This window comes from Microtus pennsylvanicus, chromosome X (assembly GCF_037038515.1).
Source record: "Microtus pennsylvanicus isolate mMicPen1 chromosome X, mMicPen1.hap1, whole genome shotgun sequence".
In the NCBI taxonomy this organism is placed as follows: domain Eukaryota; kingdom Metazoa; phylum Chordata; class Mammalia; order Rodentia; family Cricetidae; genus Microtus; species Microtus pennsylvanicus.
In genome coordinates this window covers 102,787,977-102,812,952 of record NC_134601.1, presented here as the reverse complement: position 1 = coordinate 102,812,952, position 24,976 = coordinate 102,787,977, and the positions used below count along the sequence as shown (strand labels likewise).

The 24,976-nt window shown below is 34.7% G+C and overlaps 1 protein-coding gene across 8 annotated transcripts in view; it reads left to right on the top strand.

Moving 5' to 3' along the window:
• Dmd (dystrophin) overlaps positions 1-24,976 on the top strand; it is a 2,313,977-nt gene that overhangs the window by 826,619 nt on the left and 1,462,382 nt on the right. For all 8 annotated transcript variants that reach the window (XM_075957213.1, XM_075957212.1, XM_075957218.1 and 5 more), the window contains exons 10-11: positions 12,720-12,908; positions 16,082-16,263. In XM_075957213.1, coding sequence (XP_075813328.1) covers positions 12,720-12,908; positions 16,082-16,263 — 371 coding nt within the window. The remainder of the gene's footprint in view (positions 1-12,719; positions 12,909-16,081; positions 16,264-24,976) is intronic.

The following is a 24,976-nucleotide window of genomic DNA, read 5'->3' as shown; positions in this document are numbered from 1 at the left end:
CTGAACAAATCATTCAATGGAAACAACATTTCAAGTGGATATATAGTAGTATTTTCATTGTGTGTCACTTAAAAATACTATACATTAACAAAAAACTTTGAAATCTTTCCTTCAGTTTAAAATATTTTAAATCAATGAATGGTTTCATGTAGGTTTTAAGTTTTGGTTCTTTACTCTATGAAATGGTAGGCACAGTTTTAGAACATGTATTTTCTGTCAGGCTCACCTGGCGTTCCATGTTACTTTCCTGTTCATGATTTCATTTCCTGACTTTATACTCTATTTATTTGTTTATTTACTTAAACTCTTAAATGCCTTCTTTGAATTAGGAGTGATTCTCTCAGCTATGAGCCCCTTGAACATTTGAGTCATTTATTTGGAAGTATGAAAGTAAATGTTCAAAGAAGAGGTAGACACGTTGCAAAAGTTATCATACCTTAACTTTTTCTGTTACAGTGAGACTTTATGCACTCTTCTAAACCTTTAGATCAAAACTTTTAATTGACCATGAGAATCTCGATATATAAACCCCACAGCAGGTTTCATATCTTAGGTGCAGATAAAAATAAGAAAATAACTTCTCCCTGCCTTCAGCTGACTCCACTCATAGGCCATCTGGAGTTCTTTGGCCAGAAGGGGAGATGACTTTTATTACTTTCCTTGAGGCAGAAGACAGAGTTTTCAGCTGATAATGAAATCTACTAGATGTCATAAAGCTTGATACCATTAGTTTCTTTCTTACAAATGGCAAGCTTGAAAGTGCTCCAACAGAATTACTTTGACTGAAGGAAATAAGGAAACAAACAGTATATCAATAAGGCAACAGGTACAACAAATAGAAGTGACATGCTATTTATCTTCTTTGCTCAAATAATAATAATTAGTAATAATAAATAATAATAATAAAAGATATCACTTTAGCCTAATTTTATGATGCAAAATGCCCTATAAAAGTCTTTCCTGCAACAAAAAGCTATCATTTAATTTCTAGGTTTCATCATCGTCATAATCATTAGTGTGCATGCATATGTATATGTTTGTATGTGTGTTTGTATGATGCATGTTTGTGAATGTAGGTGTATACACACCATACCACAGGTGTGGAGGTCAGAGCAAAATTTTTGGTAGCCAATTCTCTCCTATATTTTTTGAGTCAGGCTCTCTCTTGTTCCTGCTATACTTCATTCTCCAAGATAGTTGGTCCACAGGTTTCCAGGAGTTATTCTCTGCTTATTATCTCACTTTTGGAGTGCTGAGAATACAGATGGATGCCACTTCACCTGATTGTCTTATATGGAGTCTAAAGAATGAAACCAGGTTGTCAGACTAGTCAACCCAGTATTTTTAGTTATTGAACCATCTTTCCAGCCCAACACCCATTATTTTTTTTTGTATGTATGACATAGATAAAATGAACAATTGTTCTGCTTTAATGGTGTTTACCTTTGCTCTCCTTGTGAGTCATCTTTTTCTGAAGTGTCATACCACAGAAGCCATTATTTGAGAGGCAAGCATCGAAGAAAAGATTGTATAGATTATGTCTATTTAAAAGATCAAGGAAAACAAGAATATATTGGTGTACAGTATAGGATATACTGTATACCAGTATAGGGTAGTGCAAACAACTATTAAACCTTAGGGACATGGAAACAATTAGTGCTTGGTTTGTGAGTGGAATCTATCAAAAGTCTTATAATCTAGATGTATATCTTTGCAACTGGAAATCTAATTTAGCTCAATTTAGTTGTTACTTTTTTCTTACTCTTCTGTCTTGCACTAAATGATGATAAAAATGGCAGTGGACGCACATTTTAAGAGTTTAAAAGGGAAATGATAATACAGAATACTAATAAAACTGTGCACATTAACCATGATCCCTTGAAGGACTCTCTATGCCAGTACCAGAGTATCCATTTTTGATGCATACCAGAAATCTGAAATTAAATACCATCTTTCATTGTACAGTACTTATAAATGTCAGGGTTTGCTCTCAGATTTATATGACTTCAAAATAAAACAGATTTGAAGGTCTTGTGCATTCTCACTAGTTTTAAACACTGTGATGCCTTTTGGAACACTGTTACTTACAGAAGTAGAAGTGAGATAAAGGAGGGCAGTGAATCTTTAGAAAAAATATAGATCAGACATATAGTAGAGTGGGAAAATGACATGGTAGGAACAAATAAAAAGTAACAGGTTCCAGAGAGAAAAGGGAATCAGTACTGAGATGTTCTACAGCCACTATAGAAAAGTTAGGTGATCAGAAGGCTTTACAGAACTACCAGAGTATCAAAATATATTTATCACCTGTGTTTTATAAGTAAAATTTTATTTGAAGCCATATAAATTTAATTCATTTTAAATAATCTGTGTTTGCTTTTGTGTTACAATGAACAACGATAATGTTGAATGGATAAACTGGCCTGTAGTGTTTGGTAAAATGGAAATATCTATTATAAACCCTTTACAAAAAATAATATAAATAATATTTTCCACCCAAATGTAAAGTAAGAATGCTAGGATTGATGCACATATATATGTTTGTATATTATGGAAAACTCTCCTTTTATTTCTAATTTATTTAAAAATACTTATAGAATAAATTTAAAAACATAGCTAATGTTATAAACGTTGATTAATAAAAATGATGGAGGAAGGTCATTGGTTAAATAAAAAGAAACTGCTTGGTCCTCATTGGTTAGAAGATAGGTAGGAGGAGTAAACAGAACAGAACGCTGGGAGGAAGAGGAAGTGAGCTCAGACTCCACAGCTCTCCTCTCCCAAGCAGATGCCTCAGAGAGCCGCCATGCTCCCTGCTCCCGGGAAGATGCAGATGCGATGAAGCAAGCCACCAAGTCAGATATGATGAGTCTTTCCCGGTAAGACCGGTGTGCACAGATTATTAGAGATGGGTTGATCCGGATATCAGAATTAGCCAGTAAGGGCTAGATAGAAATGGGCCAAGCAGTGATTAAATGAATACAGTTTGTGTGTTGTTATTTCGGGCATAAGCCGAGCAGGCGGCCAGAGTGCTGGGAATTCAGCCCCGCTGCTCTTATTACTACAAATGGTGCCCACTCAGTCGGTAGAGCATGAGACTCTTAATCTCAGGGTCATGGGTTCGAGCCCCACGTTGGGCGCAAAAATGTAGTGGCATAAACAAATGCAGACAGATTGTAACAATATATATAGCTTTAATGTCGAAAGAGACTTACAGAACCACCGTTCCAGCGGAGACCAGGAAAGCAGAAGTGAAGCTGGGAGCACGCTGGCCAAATTTATAGGCAGACATTAGCCCGAGGTGAACACGCCCCCTAAGGGGCGGTACTTATCCCTACATAAAAAAAGATCTTAAAAATAATAGCATGGAAATACATTATAATTACTCTTCTTCGTAGTGCTTTACTGAACAGTTTCTATATGTGACAGAAAATTGTATATATTACAATCATTTTAGATGAATATTTGTTAAATATATAATAATTAGTTTCTATGAAACATATATATTCCATGTAGAAATATTTTTAGTAAGTAAAAAAAAAAAGGTGCCTAAACATTTCTTCTAACTTCTTTTCATAGTCATATTAGTCTAATGAATCTCATTCTCTTAGGTGTTTAAAAAGGACTGAGTAAAACAAGTAGGCTTTTTCCTTTGAACTAGTCCATAGCAGCAAGGAAATAATGTTAGAAATGGAGTCTTTCCTTATTATTATCAAAGTTACTATTAGATCTTTCATCATTCAACTAATCAACCTTTGTAAATTTCATCCAAATATTGATATTTTAAATTACTGAAACACAAAATAACATTATATAGTCATTGTTCTCATATGACTTCTCTGTAGCCTATAGATCTCATGATGTTCTTTTCAGGCTTTTGTTTCTGATATTGGTCTTTCTCTTTTGTTTTGTTTTTAACACAGGATGTTACACTGTATCCCAGTGTCTCGGGTTCTTAGCTCAGAATGGCCTTGATCTAATTGCAACCTCTGTCAGCCTTAGTCCTATTGAAGAACAGGAAAGAATGCTTGTTTACTGAAAATCTCACTTCTCTCTCTCTCTCTCTCTCTCTCTCTCTCTCTCTCTCTCTCTCTCTCTCTTTCTCTCTCTCTCTCTCTCTCTCTCTCTCTCTCTCTCTCTCTCTCTCTCTCTCACTGTTTGTGTGTGTGTGTGTATGTGTGTGTGCATGTGTGTGTTTATGTTTATTTGGCAATAGACTCTCTGTGTGTCTCAAAGTTTATTTGGAAATAAACAAATTACAAATTAAAGGATTGGGAGCCAAGGACATACATGAACAATCTAGGGTAGTCTCGTGTTCTGTTTGCAGATTAAGGTTGAGGTTTAATTGGTAAATGCAAAATATGCCCATAAGCTCTTCTGCATGAAAGTGTACTGGCACTTGACATGCTGTGTAAAGCTGGACAGTTTTGATTAGTTCGCAACCTGGGTGTTTCAAACCCTTCCAGTGTGTTAAATGACCCTTTCATAGAGATTGCCTAAGACCACTGAAAAACAGATATTTACTTTATGATTCATAATAATAGCAAAATTACGTTATAAAGTAGCAACAAAATATTTTTATGGTTATGGGTGACTGCAACATAAGGAACTATATTTATATTGAAGAGTCAAAACATTAGGAAAGTTGAGAAATGCTGGTTTAATACGCTCGCAGAAAATAGCCTGCTAGCTATGCCATTGCAGGCAGTTTTAATGGATTTGGCTAAATAAAATATTGAGTAAATAATCACTCAGAATAGTAATAGATTGTATTATCTAGCATTTCTTTGTAACAGCCTCCCTTTGGGTTTTTCTCTGGTTGCATTTGTCAGATCTTGATATATGTAACATTTTTTTGAATCTGGAATGTTTTGCATTATACTTTAAATTGTTCTAGGTACTTCCTATAAAAATTCATTTTTTGTGATGTCTGTTGTTTTTTTGTTTAGGACTGTTTTTCTTTATGATCATTTTTTATCCTTCTCAATTTTATGGACAGGGTTCTATCATGTTGTGAATGATAATAGTTGATACAAAAATTCTCAGGAAGTGAGGAAAAAATAAGAAATAAATGCTTAAGTAGTAGACCAATAAATTAAATGTATACTGAGTGATATAAAATTATACTTAAACAAATCTAGTAAAAAAAGCATACATACATGCTGGTTCCATATAAATATGAATATATGCTAACATTACAAAATACAATTTTGGAAATAAAGCTAAATTTAAAATAATAAATAAAGGAATGTGCTTCCTAAGGTAATAATCACTAGCTACAACAAGCAATTTAATTTATAATAATTTGTTAATTCAATTTTTGCTAAATTAGTTTTAGAAACAGATTGATAAAGACTAGTATATATCTAAAGGTACAGTACCATCCCTTCTTTATGCACAGCTTTGATTTTAGCTATAGTCACCTATGTATGCTGAACTCTAGTCTGAGTTATATTGAATGAAAATTTTCAGAAGTGAATCATTTCTACAATTTTAATTTACACTCTGCATTTAGCAGTGTGATAAAATCTAGTACTGTTCTGTTTCATCTCATCTATGATGCGAATTAGTTTTTATAAAGGTTATCCATGATATATGCACTACCCTTTATTACTCACTTAATGTCCTCCATATTTATCAGAGTCTCTGTTACATTACAGTACTTGTACTCAAGTAAATCTTATGAAGTAGCAGGAGCAGATGTGTCTCATTGCCCTGAAAAGTCCTAAGTTATTAAAACACTTTAAATGCTATATTCTGAAGGTCTTTGAAGGGTTTGAAGGATTCCTATCTAACTGAAATATATCTCTATACATCTAGAAAACCTAACTAACATGACTATAAGCTTGACTATTATAGATGATTATCTATTAACCTATGTTTCTTAATTATTCATTACCTTTTTAAATGAGCTGCCCAGACACAATACCTCAATCAAGAGCATAAATATACATATAACAAAATTGACCTTAAATTTGTATCAATAAACCAAGATCCATACCAATGCAAAGTATTCATTGCTATACCATATCTCCCTTTAAAGGTAGAAAACATTTATAAACAATATTTGGATGGTTTGGGCATATTTCTTTCCAGACTGCTTCCTGCCTTTGGTTGGGAAAAATAATTGGGGGTTCATGGAAACATATCAGAGGTTCTTATTCCATCAAACCACGTTAGTCTGGAAGAAATCCACTTTGGGAAAAAAAAGACCCTCTTTTGTCAAAAAATTCAAAAAAACCCACAATAATATGCATAATCTAGGCTCTCTATGTATATTCCATCTTTATGTCTCTTATTTTCTTACTCTATTACCTTTTCTACAGGCTTAATATTTATTACTGTCTCGTTACTCTTTGTCTTCTCTCTCCCAAGCCTATATACATTTATTCAACACTGAGACCCATTTAGAAGTCTTTTTTATCTAAATTTGTCTTTATTGCATATCTGTAATAATTTTATAATAAGAAGTGCTTTTAAGACAGTAAGCAGCTTGGTTGCAGTGGCTCTGGATGCTGGCTCCACATCTCTCTGTCTTTTAATATGGCTGAGGTACCATTACCACTATCTCTGGGACTGCTGGATAGGACACAAGCTCACCACTTTAACTCTGAGATGGCAAATGTAGGACATAAACCTTTTTTATTTAAGTAATAGCTAAATCTGTCATGTGCAGCCTGGAAATATTTGTGTATGGTGGCTGTAATCTGCCATGCTCTTCTGCTTGTGTACTACTAGCAAATCCAGTTTGGCCACCTGCCCAGGTGGGGGTGGGGTGGGCACTGAGCCAAGGGCATGGTCTCAGCTACTCTCCTCCCAACCCCAAGTAGGCACATGTGCATTCAGACCTGAAGTGGGTGACTGGCATTATCCCCAAATGGTTCAGACCATATTAGTGTGCCATTTTGTAAGGCAGAGGCTGCTTGTTCATTTCCCATCTGCCCAGACCCAAAATAATTACACAGAAACTATATTATTTGCAATAATGTTTGGCCAATAGCTTAAGTGTGTCTCTATCTAGCTCTTACATCTTAAATTAACCCATTTCTATTATTCTGTATTTTACCATGAGTCTCATGGTTTACCGGTTAGGTTCCAGCTGGTGGCTTGTGCCTTTTTCCTTGGCAGCTAGGTGGTGTCTCTCTGACTCTGCTTACTCTCTCTATATATATTTCTTCCATCCTGGCTATATTTTGTTAAGCCATTTGCCAAAAGCAGTTTCTCTATTAACCAATGGTATTTACAGCATACAGAGGGGAATCTCACATCATGTGTACATCATACACCATACTTCATCTCATCAAGTGCATAATTTTACATTATCACAAGAAGAAAATATACAGTACAGCATGAGACTGAAAGAGCACATTCATGTAAATTTAAAAGTACATTGTTTTAGTTGTCCAATTATTATTACTAATTTTTGGGTTAATTTTTCTATACATTATTTACAAATTAACACTTTAAGTTATGTTGATATGCACACACACACACACAGAGATAGAGAGAGAGAGAGAGAGAGAGAGAGAGAGAGAGAGAGAGAGAGAGAAGGAATTCTGCAATAAATATTAAAATATAATGAAGTAAAGTGACTGCACCCACCCACTGAGACGGTGGGGCTGATCTAATGGGAGCTCACCAAAGCAAGCTGGACTGGTACTGATGAAGCATATGATCAGACCAGACTCTCTGAACATGTTGGACAAGGAGGGCTGACTGAGAAGCCAAGGACAATGGCACTGGGTTTTGATCCTACTGCATGTACTGGCTTTGTGGGAGCCTAGTCTGTTTGGATGCACACCTTACTAGACCTGGATGGAGGAGGGAGGACCTTGGACTTTCCACATGGCAGGGAACCCTGACTGCTCTTTGGACTGGAGAGGGAGGGGGAGGGGAGTGGAGGAAGGGGAGGGAAATGGAAGGAGGGGAGGAGGTGGAAATTTTTAAGTAAAAAATAAATAAATAAAAGAATATGAGAAAGAGGGTATTATATCAGAAATATGTCTAATTTTAAGGTTAAGAATTCACTTTTAAATAATGTGCTAGATTTTACAAGCAGATTCTATATTGAAATTTCAGATCCTACAAACTTAAATTATTGTTTAATTTTTTTAGATGGGCCACGTGTTTTGTTTCATTAATGAAAACCATAATAATGAGATAGTTAAGAACCAAGTTTCTTTCTTTTTCAGAATTATTTTTCTTAAACTTTGTGTACATAAATATGCTTATATCTTCATTCATCCACAACCCAAACTATACTTTGCTTTTATACTGTAATACTTAAGAATATTGACTTTATTTCTCTGTCATCAAGAATTACCATGCTTGCATTAGGGCATATGAAAGGAAGAAAAAAGAGAAGGTACTTAAAGCTAAAATATGTAGACAAAGTAGAGATTTTACTTCATAAATTTTGAAAATGGTAAAATATTGTTTCATTCATTAATTATTTAAACTTTTTTCTAATTATTATTTTGACAATGTATTTCAGGGAAAAATTTTGTGATAAAGGTAAAAAGTTAAATAAAATGGGATTGAAACTTAGGAAGAAACTTATATCTTGTTGATGATAATTCTTGAAATGATTAGTGTCTGCTTTCCCGATGCATGTAACTGTATAAAGCAAAGATCATTGTTTCTAGTAAACTTGTTTGGATGTCGTATATGAGCTCTCTTCACAAACTCAGCTTCAATATGAAGTTCTATGATGATGAAACATATACTGAAATATTGAAACTAAAATAATAGATTTCTCTTAATGTTGATTTATTTCAAAATCTGTAGTAATCTGCAATGAAAGACATTTCAAGAAGTGTATATTATTCAAAGTAGTCTATTGAAAATACACAAATGTGTAATTAAAACAGGTATTTTTCATTTCACATTTTATTGTGCCTTAAATTCTAGAAGACTTTTAAATTTTGTTTCGTTAACTCTATTAAAAAATCTTGACTCATATAAAATATGCTTATGCATGTTACTTAGACATACATATATTTACATTATATAAACCTATGAAAAACAACTAAACATAACACTAATCCTTAGTGTAAGCAACAGACTGATATGTTAATTTTATTTAATTTAAAATTATTTCTGCTTATAACTTTATAATAATTTTTAAGTTATTGATAACTAGCATATTAGAATTTAAAACAAAATTATATATACAAAGAAAAGATTGCTCAGAGCCCAGATGACAATTTTAATCATAATCTCATGTGTATAGATTAAAACATATGTATAGATTACTTTAGAAATCTGAGTAATAGTTTATATGGTTGTAATTTTAAACATTTTATCCTTGCTTAAATATAACTTTAAGATGTTTTCTTTTAAAAATACTTTTATTACATCCTTATACAAAATATTAAATTTATGATTTATGTGTTTTAGATATATCTTCTAAAGTATAATATTATGTGGATTTTATTTTTCTCCAATGCAAGCCTTTAAACATTAGTATAGCATAAAATGTTTTATTTTTTTAAACAATTTTCATAGCTGTACAAACGTAGTTTTGTTAATCTAATAATAATTCTTTTGTAAGTTTATCATTTAAAGACAATTATTTAAATATAACATTTCTAGTTCTTTAAATTTCTCAAGGTTTCAGGTTGAGTTGCAAACAACAGCAATAACAAAAAAGAGCTACCTTAAATTTATAGCTATTCCTTTCAATTTTGTGGGGTTATTTTTTTCCTACATTAATACTCTGATCTCTTAAAACTGAGCAGTTGCTTAACGCAGTAACTTTAGGGCTTGATAATTTTTTAAAAGCTGTTATATCTGTATCTGTACAAACTTACTTGTGACTATTACTATAGATATAACATAATTTGTGTTTCTTATAATAGGTTAAGTATTCTAGTATTCTATCAAGTGCTTCATAAATGTGACATATTGTGCATTTGCTACTTAACATTAGACTCAATTAAGAAAATTTAAAAATGGGCTTTACTAGTTTCTATTATGTTGTCCAATTACAGTTCGGAAAGCAAAAATGAGTTCAAACAGACTAGATTATGTATTTTGCATTTTGAAGCTACTGTGTTCCTTTGGATTTCATGCTCATTAAAATGTGGAAGCACAAAGTAAATCCAGTTGTTTTTATTTAACTTCCGGCCAAGCCTATATTCTAATTCTCATCTTCATCTAGCTGGGTAATGAAGGACTAGTTTCAAAAAGGGACTGGGAATTGTTGTACGTTTCCTTTGTATATTGTTGAGTTCAGCATAAGTGTTGGCTATCCTAGGAATGTCACCTCAGTAATCAAGGACCTGGTCAATATCTTTGATCCTTGATGTTAAGTGTAGATGATAGTAGTAGTTACCGTGATACTTTCATAAATGTTGTACTTGTTTCCTGTATAAGGAACTAACAAGTGTAAGGCATTCTGATAAGTGTAAAATACTCAGCTTCACACCCATAAACAGAGCCTGAATACAAAAGTGACTATTTTTTCTGGGAGCACTCAAAGGCAAGGCAGTTTCTGAAAGGTTTACAGCTTAAATCCAGCTCCTTGCTGTATTGTTCCTCTTCCTCTCAAAACACTCTCCACAGTTAAGTGTCAAGTGAAAATTAAAGAAGGAAATTGCAAAAACGTACCCTAAGAGGTAATGTTCATTTCTCTTTGCTTAAGTCGATCAGATATTTGTCTATGTCTCATAGTTCTAGGTGAAACCATTTTGAGTATGTTCTTTCTCAGGTTTTTGGAGTACAGGAACGTACTATTCATTCACTTTATTTTTTTTTTAAATCTCCAGAATGTCTCATGTATTCAGGGTTTTGTTGTCGTTGTTTCATTTGCTTATTGGGCAATATAAGATATCAATTGTATAACAGCAGAATCTGCCCAAATCTCCCAGGATTAAAGGTCAATATTTTGTGTTGTAAACTACGTTGTCTCTATTTAGGTCGGGGCAAGTCACTGCCACACAACACACTCCAGCCTCTGCAGCAAAATCCTTTCTCACTTTGAATGTATAATTCATCTCTTTGCTTTTCCGTAAATGCCATTGAATAGGAGAGTAATTAAGGTTTATGAGGTCAGTTTGTGATAGCTTTCTATCAATCACTTCAAAGGTAATTAGATTCTCTCTTTAGAGTTCTGAGTACTTTGAACCACATTTCTCCTTAACTTTAGTGGCCTAGCCGGTAGTCTAAGAAAAGTTTGACATCTTCCTTAATATCAATCTAATTGAACTGGATGAAGCACACTTCATATTTTTTTATAACACTACATACTTATTTGTGTTCTGGAATTAAATGTGTGATTCAAGTAATATACTGTTGGGATCTTCAAATATGTCTTCAAAGATATTTTTAATTTATTTTATTTTTTTTAAAAAGAAAACAAACTACCCTTTTTCACTTTACATACCAATCCTACTATATCCTACCCCCTCTCTTTCTCCCACTCCCTCCACATATCTCCCCACCTCATCCCCATCCACTCCTGAGAGAGGGTAAGGCACATTGCTTTGGGGAAGGTCTAAGGCTGCCCTCTCTACTATATCTAGGCTGAGTAAGGTATCCCTCCAAAAAGAATAGATTCCTAAAAAAAGCCAGTATAAGTAGTAGGGATAAATCCTTGTGCCTCTGCCAATGTCCCTGTAGTCTGCCCCAGCCATACAACTGTTACTTACGTTTAGAGGGTCTGGTTTGGTTCTATGCTGGTTCCTTCCCTGTCCATCTGGAGTTTGTAACCTCCCATTAGCTCAGGTAAACTGTTTCAGTGGGTATCCCCATCATGATCTTGACCTCTTTGCTCATATTCTCACTCCTCCCACTCTTCAACTAGACTTTGCGAGCTCAGCCCAGTGGCCTGATGTAGGTCTTTGTCTCTGTTTTCATCTGTTGCTTGGTGAAGGTTCTATGGTGATATTTAAGATATTCATCAGTCTGAATAGAGGACAAGGCAAGTTTGGAAACCCTCTCCTCTATGGCTTAGGGTCTTAGCTGGGTTCATCCTTGTGAATTTCTGGTAATTTCTCTAGTGCCAGGTCTTTTGCTAGCCCCATAATGGCTCCCTCAATCAAAATATCTCCTTTCTTGCTTTCATCTCTATCCTTCTTTCTGGATTATCCCGTTCTCTTATGTTCTCCTCCCCCACCCCTTCTCCTCTCCTCTTCCTCTTTGACCCTTCCTTCTCCCCCCCCCATGCTCATGCTCTGAATTTTGTCATGTGATCTTATCTATTTTCTCTTTCCAGGAGGTTCTATGTATGTTTTTCCTCGAGTTCACCTTGGTACTTAGCTTCTCTAGGATCATGAACTATAGACTCAATATCCTTCAAAGATTTTCTTAAAAAACACTTTGATGCATTTTTGCAACATGTAGCTGATGTGTGTGTGTGTGTGTGTGTGTGTGTGTGTGTGTGTGTGTGTGTGTGTGAAAAGAACTTATGGATGCCATTTTATGGCATTTAAGATTCAACATAAAAACATGATGCACTGGCTCACTCTTTAGTGTAATACAGATAAACTTTAATAAAATGTTAATTTGGTGTTGATTTCAACTTTCCTTTGAGAATGTCTGTGTGTGTTCATGAGAATGATAAAATGAAGCCTCACTATTTTATGTGTTTGCTGTTCATGCCTCTGACAATGCAAGTGGACATTTCTATCATTTTAAATATTTCATTTAACTTATCATTTAATGTACAGTCTTCAAAGCCATTAATTGTATAACATTCAATTTATTTTATTGTTCAGCATTTGGGAGCTCCTGAAGATAAAGCATTTGGCAGTTCATTGATGGAGACTGAAGTAAACCTGGATAGTTATCAAACTGCTTTAGAAGAAGTACTCTCATGGCTTCTCTCTGCAGAGGACACATTGCAAGCCCAAGGAGAGATATCAAATGATGTTGAAAAAGTGAAAGAACAGTTCCATACTCATGAGGTAAAGCAAAACACTGATGTATGAAGCTAAAGCCCATGATTTACAGTGACTAATATTTCTGCCTATTATTTTGAAAAAAAAGACATTTAATTGCAAATATGTTTGTCCATGTGTTAATTTTTGAGATATTAGCAAATCACATTTGTGCTTTGAATGGGAGCAAGGGGCAATATTTGAAGTTCTGCTTTGGGTGACAAGTCTCTGTAGGTAGTGGCTTTGCAATGGATGACTCTTAGAAAAAGCAAAACTAAAGCCTTTTCCCTTATGTCAGAGCAAAACTGAGACTTCCTTCTGAAGTATAGTCCAGAGCACCTATTTATCTAAGAAACATCATGAGGACATGTGTGGTATCAAGTTGAGGGATCCTCAGTGAGCAAGATTTCCTGAGAGTATACAATTGCTTAGATTATTACCCACATCATACCCTTTACTCTCTTTACTTGAGACAGGTCTTTTATACATCTCTAGAAGACCTGATACTATCTATATAACTCAGGTTGGCCTTCATATAATTGGTATCCTCTTGCCTCGTTGTGCCCAGCCTTTTGTGCTGGGATAATAAGCATGTACAGTTATTTCCTGCTTATTTAACTTTTCTGCATGTACTCCTGTGAGCATCTTAATAAATATTCTGTCCTGAAATGCTCTACTTATGATATTCTTCCTTAGAAGTTGTCCAAAGATCAGTTTTCCCAAATTCATATTTGTAGTCTGTTTGTTGGGGTTTCTGCCCTGCCTGGTTCTTATAGCCACTAAGCCCCAAAGAAAATCACACAGAGGTCTCAATAAGTTATAAAACTGATTGGCCCATTAGCTCAGATTTCTTATTATCTCTTCTAATATATATTAACCCATTATTCTTATCTATGTTAGCCACATAGCTCAGTAACTTTCTCATCTGGGCAGGTCACATTCTGTTTCTTCCATAGTCTGGGCAGGACTGTGGAAAGAGCTTCCTTCTTCCCAGAATACTCCTGTTCTCATTGCCCTACCTCTACTTTCTGTTTGATGGTCCCGCCTATACTTCCTGCCTGGCTACTGGCCAAGCAGTATTTATTTAAAACATGATTAACAAAATACAGACAATTCTACCACACCACTTGCCCTTTTTTTTTAAACAAAGAAAAATATCCATAGTACATTTTGGGGGAAATGTGGGCGTAGTATTCCAGGCTACTTCCTGCTGGTTGTGGACACTGATAATCTTACAGGGACCTAAAGAAAATTTAGAATTATGATCAAGTCCTGACTGTATTATCCTGTGAGTCTTGATCATCTCAGGCAGCAGTTTTGAATCTGTTCTGAATGTAGAACTCAGACATCCAGGCCATCTGTTCCTACTGGAGATTTCTCAGGTGGTCTTTCTTGATCAAACCTTATTTTTCTTAACTCACAATGAATCCACAGCTTCTCATTTTCTATGGAAACAAAAGCAAAATCTCTTCTCCAAAGTAATATACCTTTTGACTTCAATTTCGAAGTCAAGGTATTTTCAAAATACCTATATTGGATTAATTCAGCAGCATTTATAAGCAAATATCATTTAGCAGCTTTTGCTCCTTCTTCAGCATTCACACAATCCAAAGAGAGCATAATAGTATACAGTATCAAGATTCTCTGTGTATTTTTCATCTTTACATGGCTTTATTTTAAACTCCATTTGTTTTACCTTTACTTTATGGCTTTTTGAGACAGGTTCTCTGTGTATGGTTGTTCTGGAACTCACTCTGTAGACCAGGCTGTCCTTGAACTCACAGAGATCTGCCTGTCTCTGTCTCCCCAGTTCTGAGATTAAAGGTGTGTGCTACCACACCTTGAACTCACAGAGATCTTTCTGCCTCTACCTCCCAGGCATTAGGATTAAAGCTGTGTGCCAATGAACCCAACTAACTATTTTTTTTTATTTTAAGGACTTTAACCTCTTTCTTTACTCTCCCAAACTTGCATATATATTCTTAAAACATTGTAAACCATTTAGAGGTTTTCTTCGTCTTTAAATCTCTCTTTACTGTATAAATCCCTCTTTCTTTTTCAGACCATGTGAGTCTTTAATTTACTAAGCAACATATGTGCGATTAAAGCTGTGGCTTTGACAGCTGGACCCAGCCCATTCCTTAGCTTTATGAGATACCAGCTTCATGGTGAAAGTACCGGCTGTAGCCACGTTTATTGCCACAATTTTATTATGTTTCAAGGTCTCTGCCAGCAAGCAAGCTGCAGCAGTGTGCTCAAAAACCACACTCAAATGCTCCCTAGTTGGACTGCCGGCCTGAAAGAGTCAGAGTTTGCCCTGGCAAGATGGCCTAGAAAGCCATCATTTTAAAACAGCATAGCTTTTTTCCTACTATCACTGAAAACCAATAAGCATGCAGTCAACTTTTATCAACACCATTTAAGTGTTTTGTGGCATCACCTATTAAGGAGCTGCAGAGTTTTGCAGCTAAAGCTGAGTCAGAAAGCCTCTCTTAAATGAGAGCGCTTACCTCTAGCAAGCAGAGCATATCCAATAAATTGCTGCTACCAAGAAGCCATGCTTTACTCTATTCTTTACTGTCTAGAATTACTTCCCATACTCTCTCCTGTTTTATGTGGATGTAGTTGTCCATGTGGGTGCCATTCTGTAGCAAGAGGGCCTGTTTGTTGGGGTTTCTGTCCTGTCCAGTTTTCGCAGCTGGTAAGCCCCAAAGAAAATTACAAGAGGTCTCCATAAGCTATAAAACTAATTAGCCCATTAGCTCAGGCTTCTTATTAACTATTGTAATGTATATTAACCCATTATTCTTATCTATGTTAGCCACATGGCTGGGTACCTTTTTCAGAGGAGCAGATCACATCCTGCTTCCTCTGTAGTCTAGGCAGGACTGTGGAAAGAACTTCCTTCTTCCCAGAATACTCCTGTTCTCATTGCCCCACCTATACTTCCTGTTTAGTTGTCCCGCCTATACTTCTTGACTGTCAACTAGCCAATCAATGTTTATTTAAAACATGATTGACAGAATACAGATAATTCTCCCATAGCACATATTTAAAGTGATTCAAAATTCTATGATATAAAATTGAAGATATACTTAATGAGAATATACATTTATGGGATGCATGTTTAAAATTGCAAATATAATTTCTCAATGATTTCTTCAAGTGTTATATATAATCATCAACTTCTTTTTTGTCAGGGTTTTATGATGGATTTGACATCCCATCAAGGACGTGTCGGTAATGTTCTACAGTTAGGAAGTCAAATCATTGGAAAAGGAAAATTATCAGAAGATGAGGAAACTGAAGTGCAAGAACAAATGAATCTCTTAAATTCAAGATGGGAGTGCCTCAGGGTAGCTAGCATGGAAAAACAAAGCAAGTAAGTTGTGTGTGTGTGCATGTGTGTGTTGAACATATTAGGAAAGGACTTTATCTTTAGCATTTTGTATTTTGAGACAGGGTCTGACCAAACTTCCAAAGATAGCCTTGAACTTATTATGAAGCCAAATTTGATGTTGCAATTACAATATTCTGCCTCAACCTTCAGAGTAACTAGTATTATAAGTGTGATCCTTTATAAACTGCTTCCATGTGAATCCTTAGTGGTTTATAATAAACTATAATTTTAGTATTACATGCCTGAAATATTAGCTAATTAGAAGGCCAAGGCAGGTGGTGATCATCAGCAATATACTGACATCCTGTCATTGAAAAAATATATTTTATATAGTTATTTATTTTCATTTTATGTGTATGAATGTTTGTTTGTATGAATGTATGTGAAACTAGTATATACTTAATGCCTTCAGAGTGCAGAAGAGGACATCAGAACCACTAGAACTAGAATTACAGATGGTTCTAAGCTGCCATAGGGGTCCTTCTATCTGAACCCTAGTACCATGTAAGAGTAGCAGCAAGTTCTCTTAAGTTAACCACCGATCCATCCGGGGTGTCAAGGACTGTGAAGGTCCATTAAAAAAAAAAAAACATTGGCAAGTTTTAGCTTCATTGCTATAATTTTGATGTAGTTTGATACCTTAATCTGATTCTCAACCTAAGGCATATAAGACTTTTAAGTTTTGTCTTATATTCTGAGATGTTATAGCTATATTTTTCATGTCTTCACTGTAATGGTATACACTTTAGCAAGTGTAGTACAGATGCTGAGTAGGTAGATTACTATCTACATAACTAAGCTTTGCAGAATTGTCAAAATTTTATCTATTTAATATTTTAACACTTTCTACAAAAGTTACAGTATGAATGGAGAAGCCATAAAACCACATGAAAACTCATGTGCATAAAATCCTTGATGAGAAATGGGTGACAGGAACCTTCTCTTCTGAAGCATCACTCAAAGCATTACTCATCTATTCATGAATATACTCATGGAGACAAGTTTCTCAATTGTGTGTGAAAAATTCTCATTCAAACACAGTGTGGCTGTGGATCAGTTTAAGAATATATCTGACTTATTGATAAAAAGATATTTTAAGAATTTTCTGAATATGGCCTATTTCTTACAGAGGTAACAAGCAGAATTTATCATTCTGCGTGCGTTGCTCTGATTTATATTGTTTGGTGTGTTTATCCATGTAGAGCCTAGAAAGACAAGCTAGATTTATATTTAAATGGCAAGAAATGAAGTGACAATGGTAGATTTGAATATATTAAGATGAGGAAATTGTCCCACTGCCTTAAGTTTACTTAGCTATTGTTTATGAAGTTTTAAAGCCTTAAAATAGAACTATGAAACTTGTTAGATATGCTGGGAGGACTGCTGTGCCAGTACTAAATTAAGGTGTGGCAACAGAGAGGTAGAAAACATATTTTGTGCTCAATTTGTTTGAAAGAATAAGTAAGGCATAAATTATAATAGAAAATTTCACAACTATATATTCCAAGCCAGAATATAGTCAGAATATATTAGTATCTACACATTGACAATAATTGCCCTGTTGCTATAAGTGTAATTATTTTAATGAACACTAGCAGTAAAAGTTATCGTCAAGTCAGCTATCCTTAAATTCCCACAGCAAAATATTTTATTCCATATATTTGTCACCATAAGTTATAGGATAGAGAGATGTCAAATTTTAGTCAGATGTCCACAGTTTGTAAGGTAGGGATCCTATTTGCAACGTAACCATGGGAGTCTCAAAAACTTGATTATCTAAAAAAGCCACCCTCATATGCACCGCCCTCCCTATAGTCACATGCATCTTCTTTTTCTAGATAATTCCTTTTTTTAAAGAAGAAAACAATGTGATATATGCTACTTGTAATAACTAATTAATTATACTTTGAGACTGATTTGCAAGAAAATATAAATTCAACCTAGATTTAAAATTCCATGTATTTTATTATACCATTTACAAAAATGTTCATTTGCATCCTTCTAGATGATTTGAATCCTAAAATGACAACATTACTCCCTAGTTACAATTGGTAACAAGAACAATAGCAAAAAAGCATTATTTAAATTTTAGAGAATATTTTAGGGGTTTTGTTTTGTTCATCTTTTTAGATGATTATAAAAAAGGCAAGGTTGACTCCCAATTTTCTGAAAAACTGCCACACTGATTTGATATTTTCTTTTGTGATTCCTCTCCTTTCCTTTCCAAATCTCAACTTTGATGGCAGTAAATCAACTCTGTGAAAGCTACACAGCAATATTGTTAAGACATAAGGTAATAAAGCATTTAATAATCACTAATCTGATAATTTTTCTGAACACACCTCTAAAAGCACTTTTTGGGATTCAAAGAAAAAAACAAAGTGCCACTGATTTTAAAATGAAACAGGATACTGCATGCTGACATTCTTGAGCTAGAAATCTGTTGAAAAATGAGCTAAATGATCTTTGTTTTGTTTGGGTTTTGTACCGTATAATACCCCGAGGATAGTAGGGGGCAAGGGATAGAAAGGAAGAAGAAAAAAACAAAACTTCCAACTGTGGAAGCACAAGAAGACAACTGGCATGGGGACAACAGAAGATTTTCTCCTCTGTGAATAAACTAATTAATTTTATTGAAAAAAAGCAACCTGTAGAGAGCAGAGGAGATTTACTGATATTTCCAGGAGGAATAATAAAAATAAGCACAGCAAGTTCCAAAAGCTTCTATGATAATTGTGATTATGACTTGCAGGGGAAAAAAAACAAAACCTTTGTGATAGTTAAGGGAAAGTGAAAGCAAGCCAGTAAGGGGACCAAGAGAAGTTATGTCACGGTTAACATCATGAGCAGGAGGAGAGATATGAATGGTGTCTGGATTAAACATAAGGAATAAAATAAAAATTATCATAAATTACCATAAGTACTTTGAATGGAGAGAAAATATGTCTTTACAAATACCGGACATATTTCTCACCAATTAATTAACATAATGTATATTTAATGAGATTATACATTCAGATGTAATCATTAAATTGAATTTTCAAGCAGTGAACATCATAACATGCATGATGGCAAACTCCTTGTTTTCATTGCATTTAGTATTTATTTATTTACTATACATTCTGTCTTCAGATTTATATCAATTTGGAAAGAACAAATATTTTAATTTCCTTTAAAGTTTAAAAACGTTGTTGCTAATGTTGCATTCAATCCCTGCATGTTAATGATTTCTTCCACAGGTGATTACTGAAATAAAAAGATTCTGAAAAAGCAAGAATTTGTAGTAGGGATAATATCTGATAATCAATAACTTGTTGGTTGGATTATAAATAAGTCTCTGACGCATTTTAATATCAAATGAGGTCAAGTACATGTGACCATGATGTTGTTTTTCTAACAATAATAACAATGTAGACTGATGGGCCAAAATATGAACATCCATGATTATACTATTATAAAGTATGCCACGCATAGAGTTTTAATTATAAACAGAAAATTGGAATCTCTAGAATATATATAAACTAGAGTATAGCATTTTTGGAAGATTGCTTTCATCTGAAGATAAATAACACTAATTATCAAACTATGTTTTTTCATGCATTTATCCATCTAAATGACATTTATTATCTACTATATTTCCAGTACTGATTTAGTTATCAAAAGACAACTCTGTCTTATGAATATAAAGCCATATATTGTCATGTGATACTGACAGATGATTGAAAAGGAAAAGAAGGTATGGAGTGTATTCAGAGTGAAACATACTTTTTATATCAAAACAAGGGATACCTTTGAGATCGAAGGTTATTTACACATACTAAGCAAAGAATTGTGGGGTACAAACCATACAAATAGCTCAGTCACTGGGAAAAAACAAGGAGAAATGTTCCAAGGTAGAAGGAAATTAGGTGTAGAAGAGAAACGTGTCCGTTTGACCTGCGGTAAATTAATTGTACTCTGACTTATAATTAGTACAGATTCAAGTTAAATTAATATGGTGATCAAGATAATCAGGTCTAGTAGAGATAGACTGCTTTATAAATTAACTCTGAATTTAACTCTTATATATCTGAATTTTATACATGTATTTCATGCTTAATTGACATTTAAGTTATATTAGTCATCTGCTTAAGAATTATTTATCACATATGCACTTATGCCAAACATTTTACCACACCTTCCATAGTGGCGAAATTATCCTCCAAGATGGGTTTCTATTATTATATAAGTAAATATGATTGTAGAGTGTCAATAATATACATATCTGTAGAAGAATGTTTAAATTTAAATTTTACAAATTACAGTCATATTTTTGTTATAATTTATTTGTTTTACATCCCAATCAGAGTTTCCCTCTCTTCCTCTCCTTCCATTCCCTCTCCCTACCCCCTATATTTGCATCCCCAAATCCACTCCTCCATTTCTGTTTCAGAAGGACAGGTCTCCCATGAGTATCAACATAACATGGCATATCATGTTGCTGTAAGACTAAGCACCTCCCCATGTCTTCAAGTTGGGCAAGGTAACCCAGTATGAGGAGTAGGGTTATAAAAAGCATAAAAAGAGTTGGAGACTGCCTCTGTTCCCACTGTTAGGAGTCCCACAAGATGACAAAGCTATACAACAGTAAGATATATGTAGAGTGCCCAGGTCAGTCCTATGCAGCCCCCCACCCCCCTGGTTGCCAGTTTTGTCTCTGTGAGGCCCTATGAGCACAGTTTAGTTGGTTCTGTGCATTTTCTTGTGGTTCTCTTGCCCTCTCTGGATCCTCCAATTCTTTGCTCCCCTCTTCTTCAATATTCCCTGAGCTCTGACTAATATTTGGCTGTTGGTCTGCAACTGTTTCCATTAGTTGTTGGATGAAAGCCCTCTTATGACAACTGGACTAGACACCAATCTATGAGTATAGCAGAATATCATTAGGCATCATCACATTGTCATTTTACCCTCTAGTTATGTTTGGTTCTATCCTAGGTCTCTGGGTCATGCAGCCTGTAAGTCCTGGTGAGAAGCATGGCTTCATTCTTCTGGCATGAGTTTTAGACTACACTGGTAATTGATTGGCCACTCCCTCAATCTCTAGATCACTCTTACCCCAGCATAGCCTATAGGCAGGACAGACTGTAGTTCAAAGGTTATTTGACAGAATTGGCGTCCCAGTCTCTGCACTTGTATTGCCTAGTCACAGGAGAAGGCCAGTTCAGGCTACATGCCTGTTATTGCTAGGAAATTTAGCTTGGGTCATCCTCGTAGACTCTTGGGAGATTCCCTTGTTCCAGGGTTTGGAACTAACCCCGAAATGCCCCCCTTTTTTCCAGTCATTTCTTTCAGTGCTTTCCTCCTCCATCTCCCCAATCTGATCACTTATTTTCCCATCCCCACTCACCTGCAGTTCACTCACAAACTATCTTAATAGTTGTCTGTGTTTTGTAGTTGCATCTGCAAATTTGCTGATCTACTTTGTGTTTAATCAGGAAGACTGCATTGCTCCTTTACTATCGGAGGCCGTGGAAATATACAGCATATGGCAACTGATGATTCAGGTGTCGACCCACTTTATTTCTTCCCTGGAATAGCTTTGGGTGTTTTCCCACTGCTTGTGTTTTTGTCTCATGAAAATATTCCATCTGCTGGTCGCATATATCTGTGGGTGGTCAAGAGGATGACTTTTTGTTTAGCTATATAGTTTTGAAATATAGAATATATACTGAGACATGCTTCATAACTGCATCTATTTGTCCCCCAAGGACTCTGGACACTTAACAGCCTGCCTCGTTCTTTTGCTCAGACTAATTGCACCTCAGAGCAAGTTGCAACTAGACTAAAGGATTTTTGTAAATAGATCATAAGTTTGAAACCTTACAGCTATGTACAAGGTCAGAGCCACAGATGTCCAACCAAGGTTACTAAGGAAAGTATGTCAATTCCTTGCTTGCCAGTCTACTAACAATAGAACTATGTCTCCAAGTTTTTCTTGGGCACTGTACCCCCCACCAATCTGGTCGTGGTCTAGCTCCTCTGTTCTTGGGATCTTATATTGCCATGGCAATGGCTCAGTTCCCTAATTGCGTACCCTAGAAATGTGATTTTGATGAATGAGAAGGCAACTCTTATGATTTATTTGTCACTTCAAGGATCCTGAAAAATAACAGTTCTTAGAATAGAAGAAGCTAGAGAAAGAATCTTGGAGGAACTAGCAGTAGGTCAGGACTAATAGAGTGAAATCAGAACAATAAAGAAACTGGTGTAGAAAAGTACATAGTAAAGAATTCATTTCACCTCAGATTTCTCCTAATCCCTACACTCACTGTAAGCCTTTTTCTGAAATCTGAAGGCGCACTGAAGCTGGAACTCAGAGGCCTCTGGTATGATCCCATAATGTATTTGGATAAGAATCTTTCAAAGCTTCTTTATTATGTTACTGCTACTGTTTGAACTTAGGTTTTCAAAATGTAAATGAATTTGTTTACATTGTATCTTTAATCTTGCTCTGGATACTAAATGATTATTAGTTTCTTTACAAAATTATTCAACGTATTTTTCTTTTAATTTTATTTTGTTTGAGTATGTCATCCATGAATATAATCCTTTGATCACATTGACCTATCATTCTTTCCCTTCACACTTCCTCCTGTATTCTAGCCATGTTTTCTTCCCAACTTCACATACATTTTTAAAAATCCACTTAATTTGCCAGAACATATATAGGTGCAGAGCTATCCAGTAGAACATAGGCAACTTATCAGTGGCTGCATCTAAAGAAAATGGGTTTTCTCCAAATGGGCAATGGCTTCTCAGGTACGGGTGGGATATTGTGAGCCACTCCCATATCCATACTGGAATTTTTACTGGCTTGATCTTATAGAGATTTTGCACATGCAATCATAACCACTGTGATCTCTTATGTGCAATGGCCCTTACATGGCCAGAAAACACTGTTTAATGACTACTACCTCTACTACCTCTGACCCCTACTTTTTCTAACTCCTCATCTGGCATGATCCTTGATTCTTGGGGAGAGGGATTACAGGCATTAAATAATTGCCAAGCAAGACATATAGGATCATAAAATGTGTCAAAGAATTAAAAACTGATATGTTATTTTGCTCTTAAAATCCTATAGAAAAAAAACCCTCTATTTCTCATATACCATTACCTGGGAAAATAAATTTATTATAGTTTTAAGTGTAGTGTTTAGGTTGGAACCTTTATTATCACTTGTTTGAAGGGGAATGTTGTAGGTAGATTCTTTTATAAATATCTATAGTAAGATTGTACAATAAACAGTAGACCATTTAAATAGTGAAATATAAGGGCAAGTATGAAAATTAGCAGTACTGTTGAGGACTATAAGTGGCTTGGTCTCCATTTTTTCCCTAGTTCAAAACTGTTGTGTAGTCATTGGTGCAAAAGGTATTACCAAAAGAGAAGGTAAAGTATCAGTTTTTGAAGGAAAAGACTCTTCATATAATTTTTAGGGTAGCACTTCCTTATTTCATTCCCAAACAGAAACTCCCATAGGGGTGCTCTCTAAAGAGGGCTACCTTCCTGTGTGATGCATAGCTTAGAGATTTTATAAAGGATGCCAAGGACTTGAAATGAAGATAATCTACTCATTAAAATGAGAAAGTATGAGAGGACAGGAGGCACACTTTCAGAAATTGAAAAAGGGTAGCAGAAGGATAATGGTGCCACCTGTAGTACTGGTAATGGTGACAGAATAGGAATAATAATGATGGTGGTTATCTTATAAAATTTATAGACATCACTTGCATCTGGATACTCATTTTGAAGGACATATTCTTGGGACATTCATTATGCTTTAATGAATATTATAAATCATAGTAGATTAAAATAGTGCTATGTATAACATGACCTATTTATTAGTAATATGTAACAAGAAAATCTATGTCTAAAATTGTATATTATTAATACATTTATTTTTAAAGTTCAATAATTTTTTTCTTATTTTAAAGTACTGTTTGCCTGCTTGAACTTAAAATGTACCATGTTTTCTGATTTCTACACATAAAATTCTCTACCTCTTGTACATATGTGGTCATTTATAGCATAGCCATAGTTTTTAAGGCAAAATAAGTTTCAAAGTGTATTATAGTTAGTATCATAATTAAAGTTCATGCTAAGGAATTATAATTTCCACTTTAATGAAGAGATCATACAATCCCTGCTAATACCAACTTCAATCAAACCACATGACTTCTGTTTCTATTTTTCATCATTATAAGAAGTATCATAAAAAAATTGGAAATATATATCCATATCTATATCTATATATGCATTCATACAAGCTGTCATATACAAACAGACACATACACACACTATACAGATACTAGATATTATGACAGAAAGGCAGGCTGTGACAGGAAAATCAGCTGAGTTCCCTCTTTTCCATTTCTACAAACAGCCCTGCCCAATGACTCAAGAAATACTTTGTTATGCTATGTGCTAAGTTTAAGGGATGCTACTCTGATCTTAAGTGTGTAGCAGTCTAGGAATTTTTAATTTCCATTTTATAGAAAGTATTATAAGTAATAAATGGTACATCTTTTTAGTAATCATTGCCTATTTTCATGATACTTACAGAATTTATCTAACTTTACAGATATCCATTATAAAATTATTTGAAATATATAGCAATCTAATCATTTGTGTTATATTTTACAAATAAAAGTTA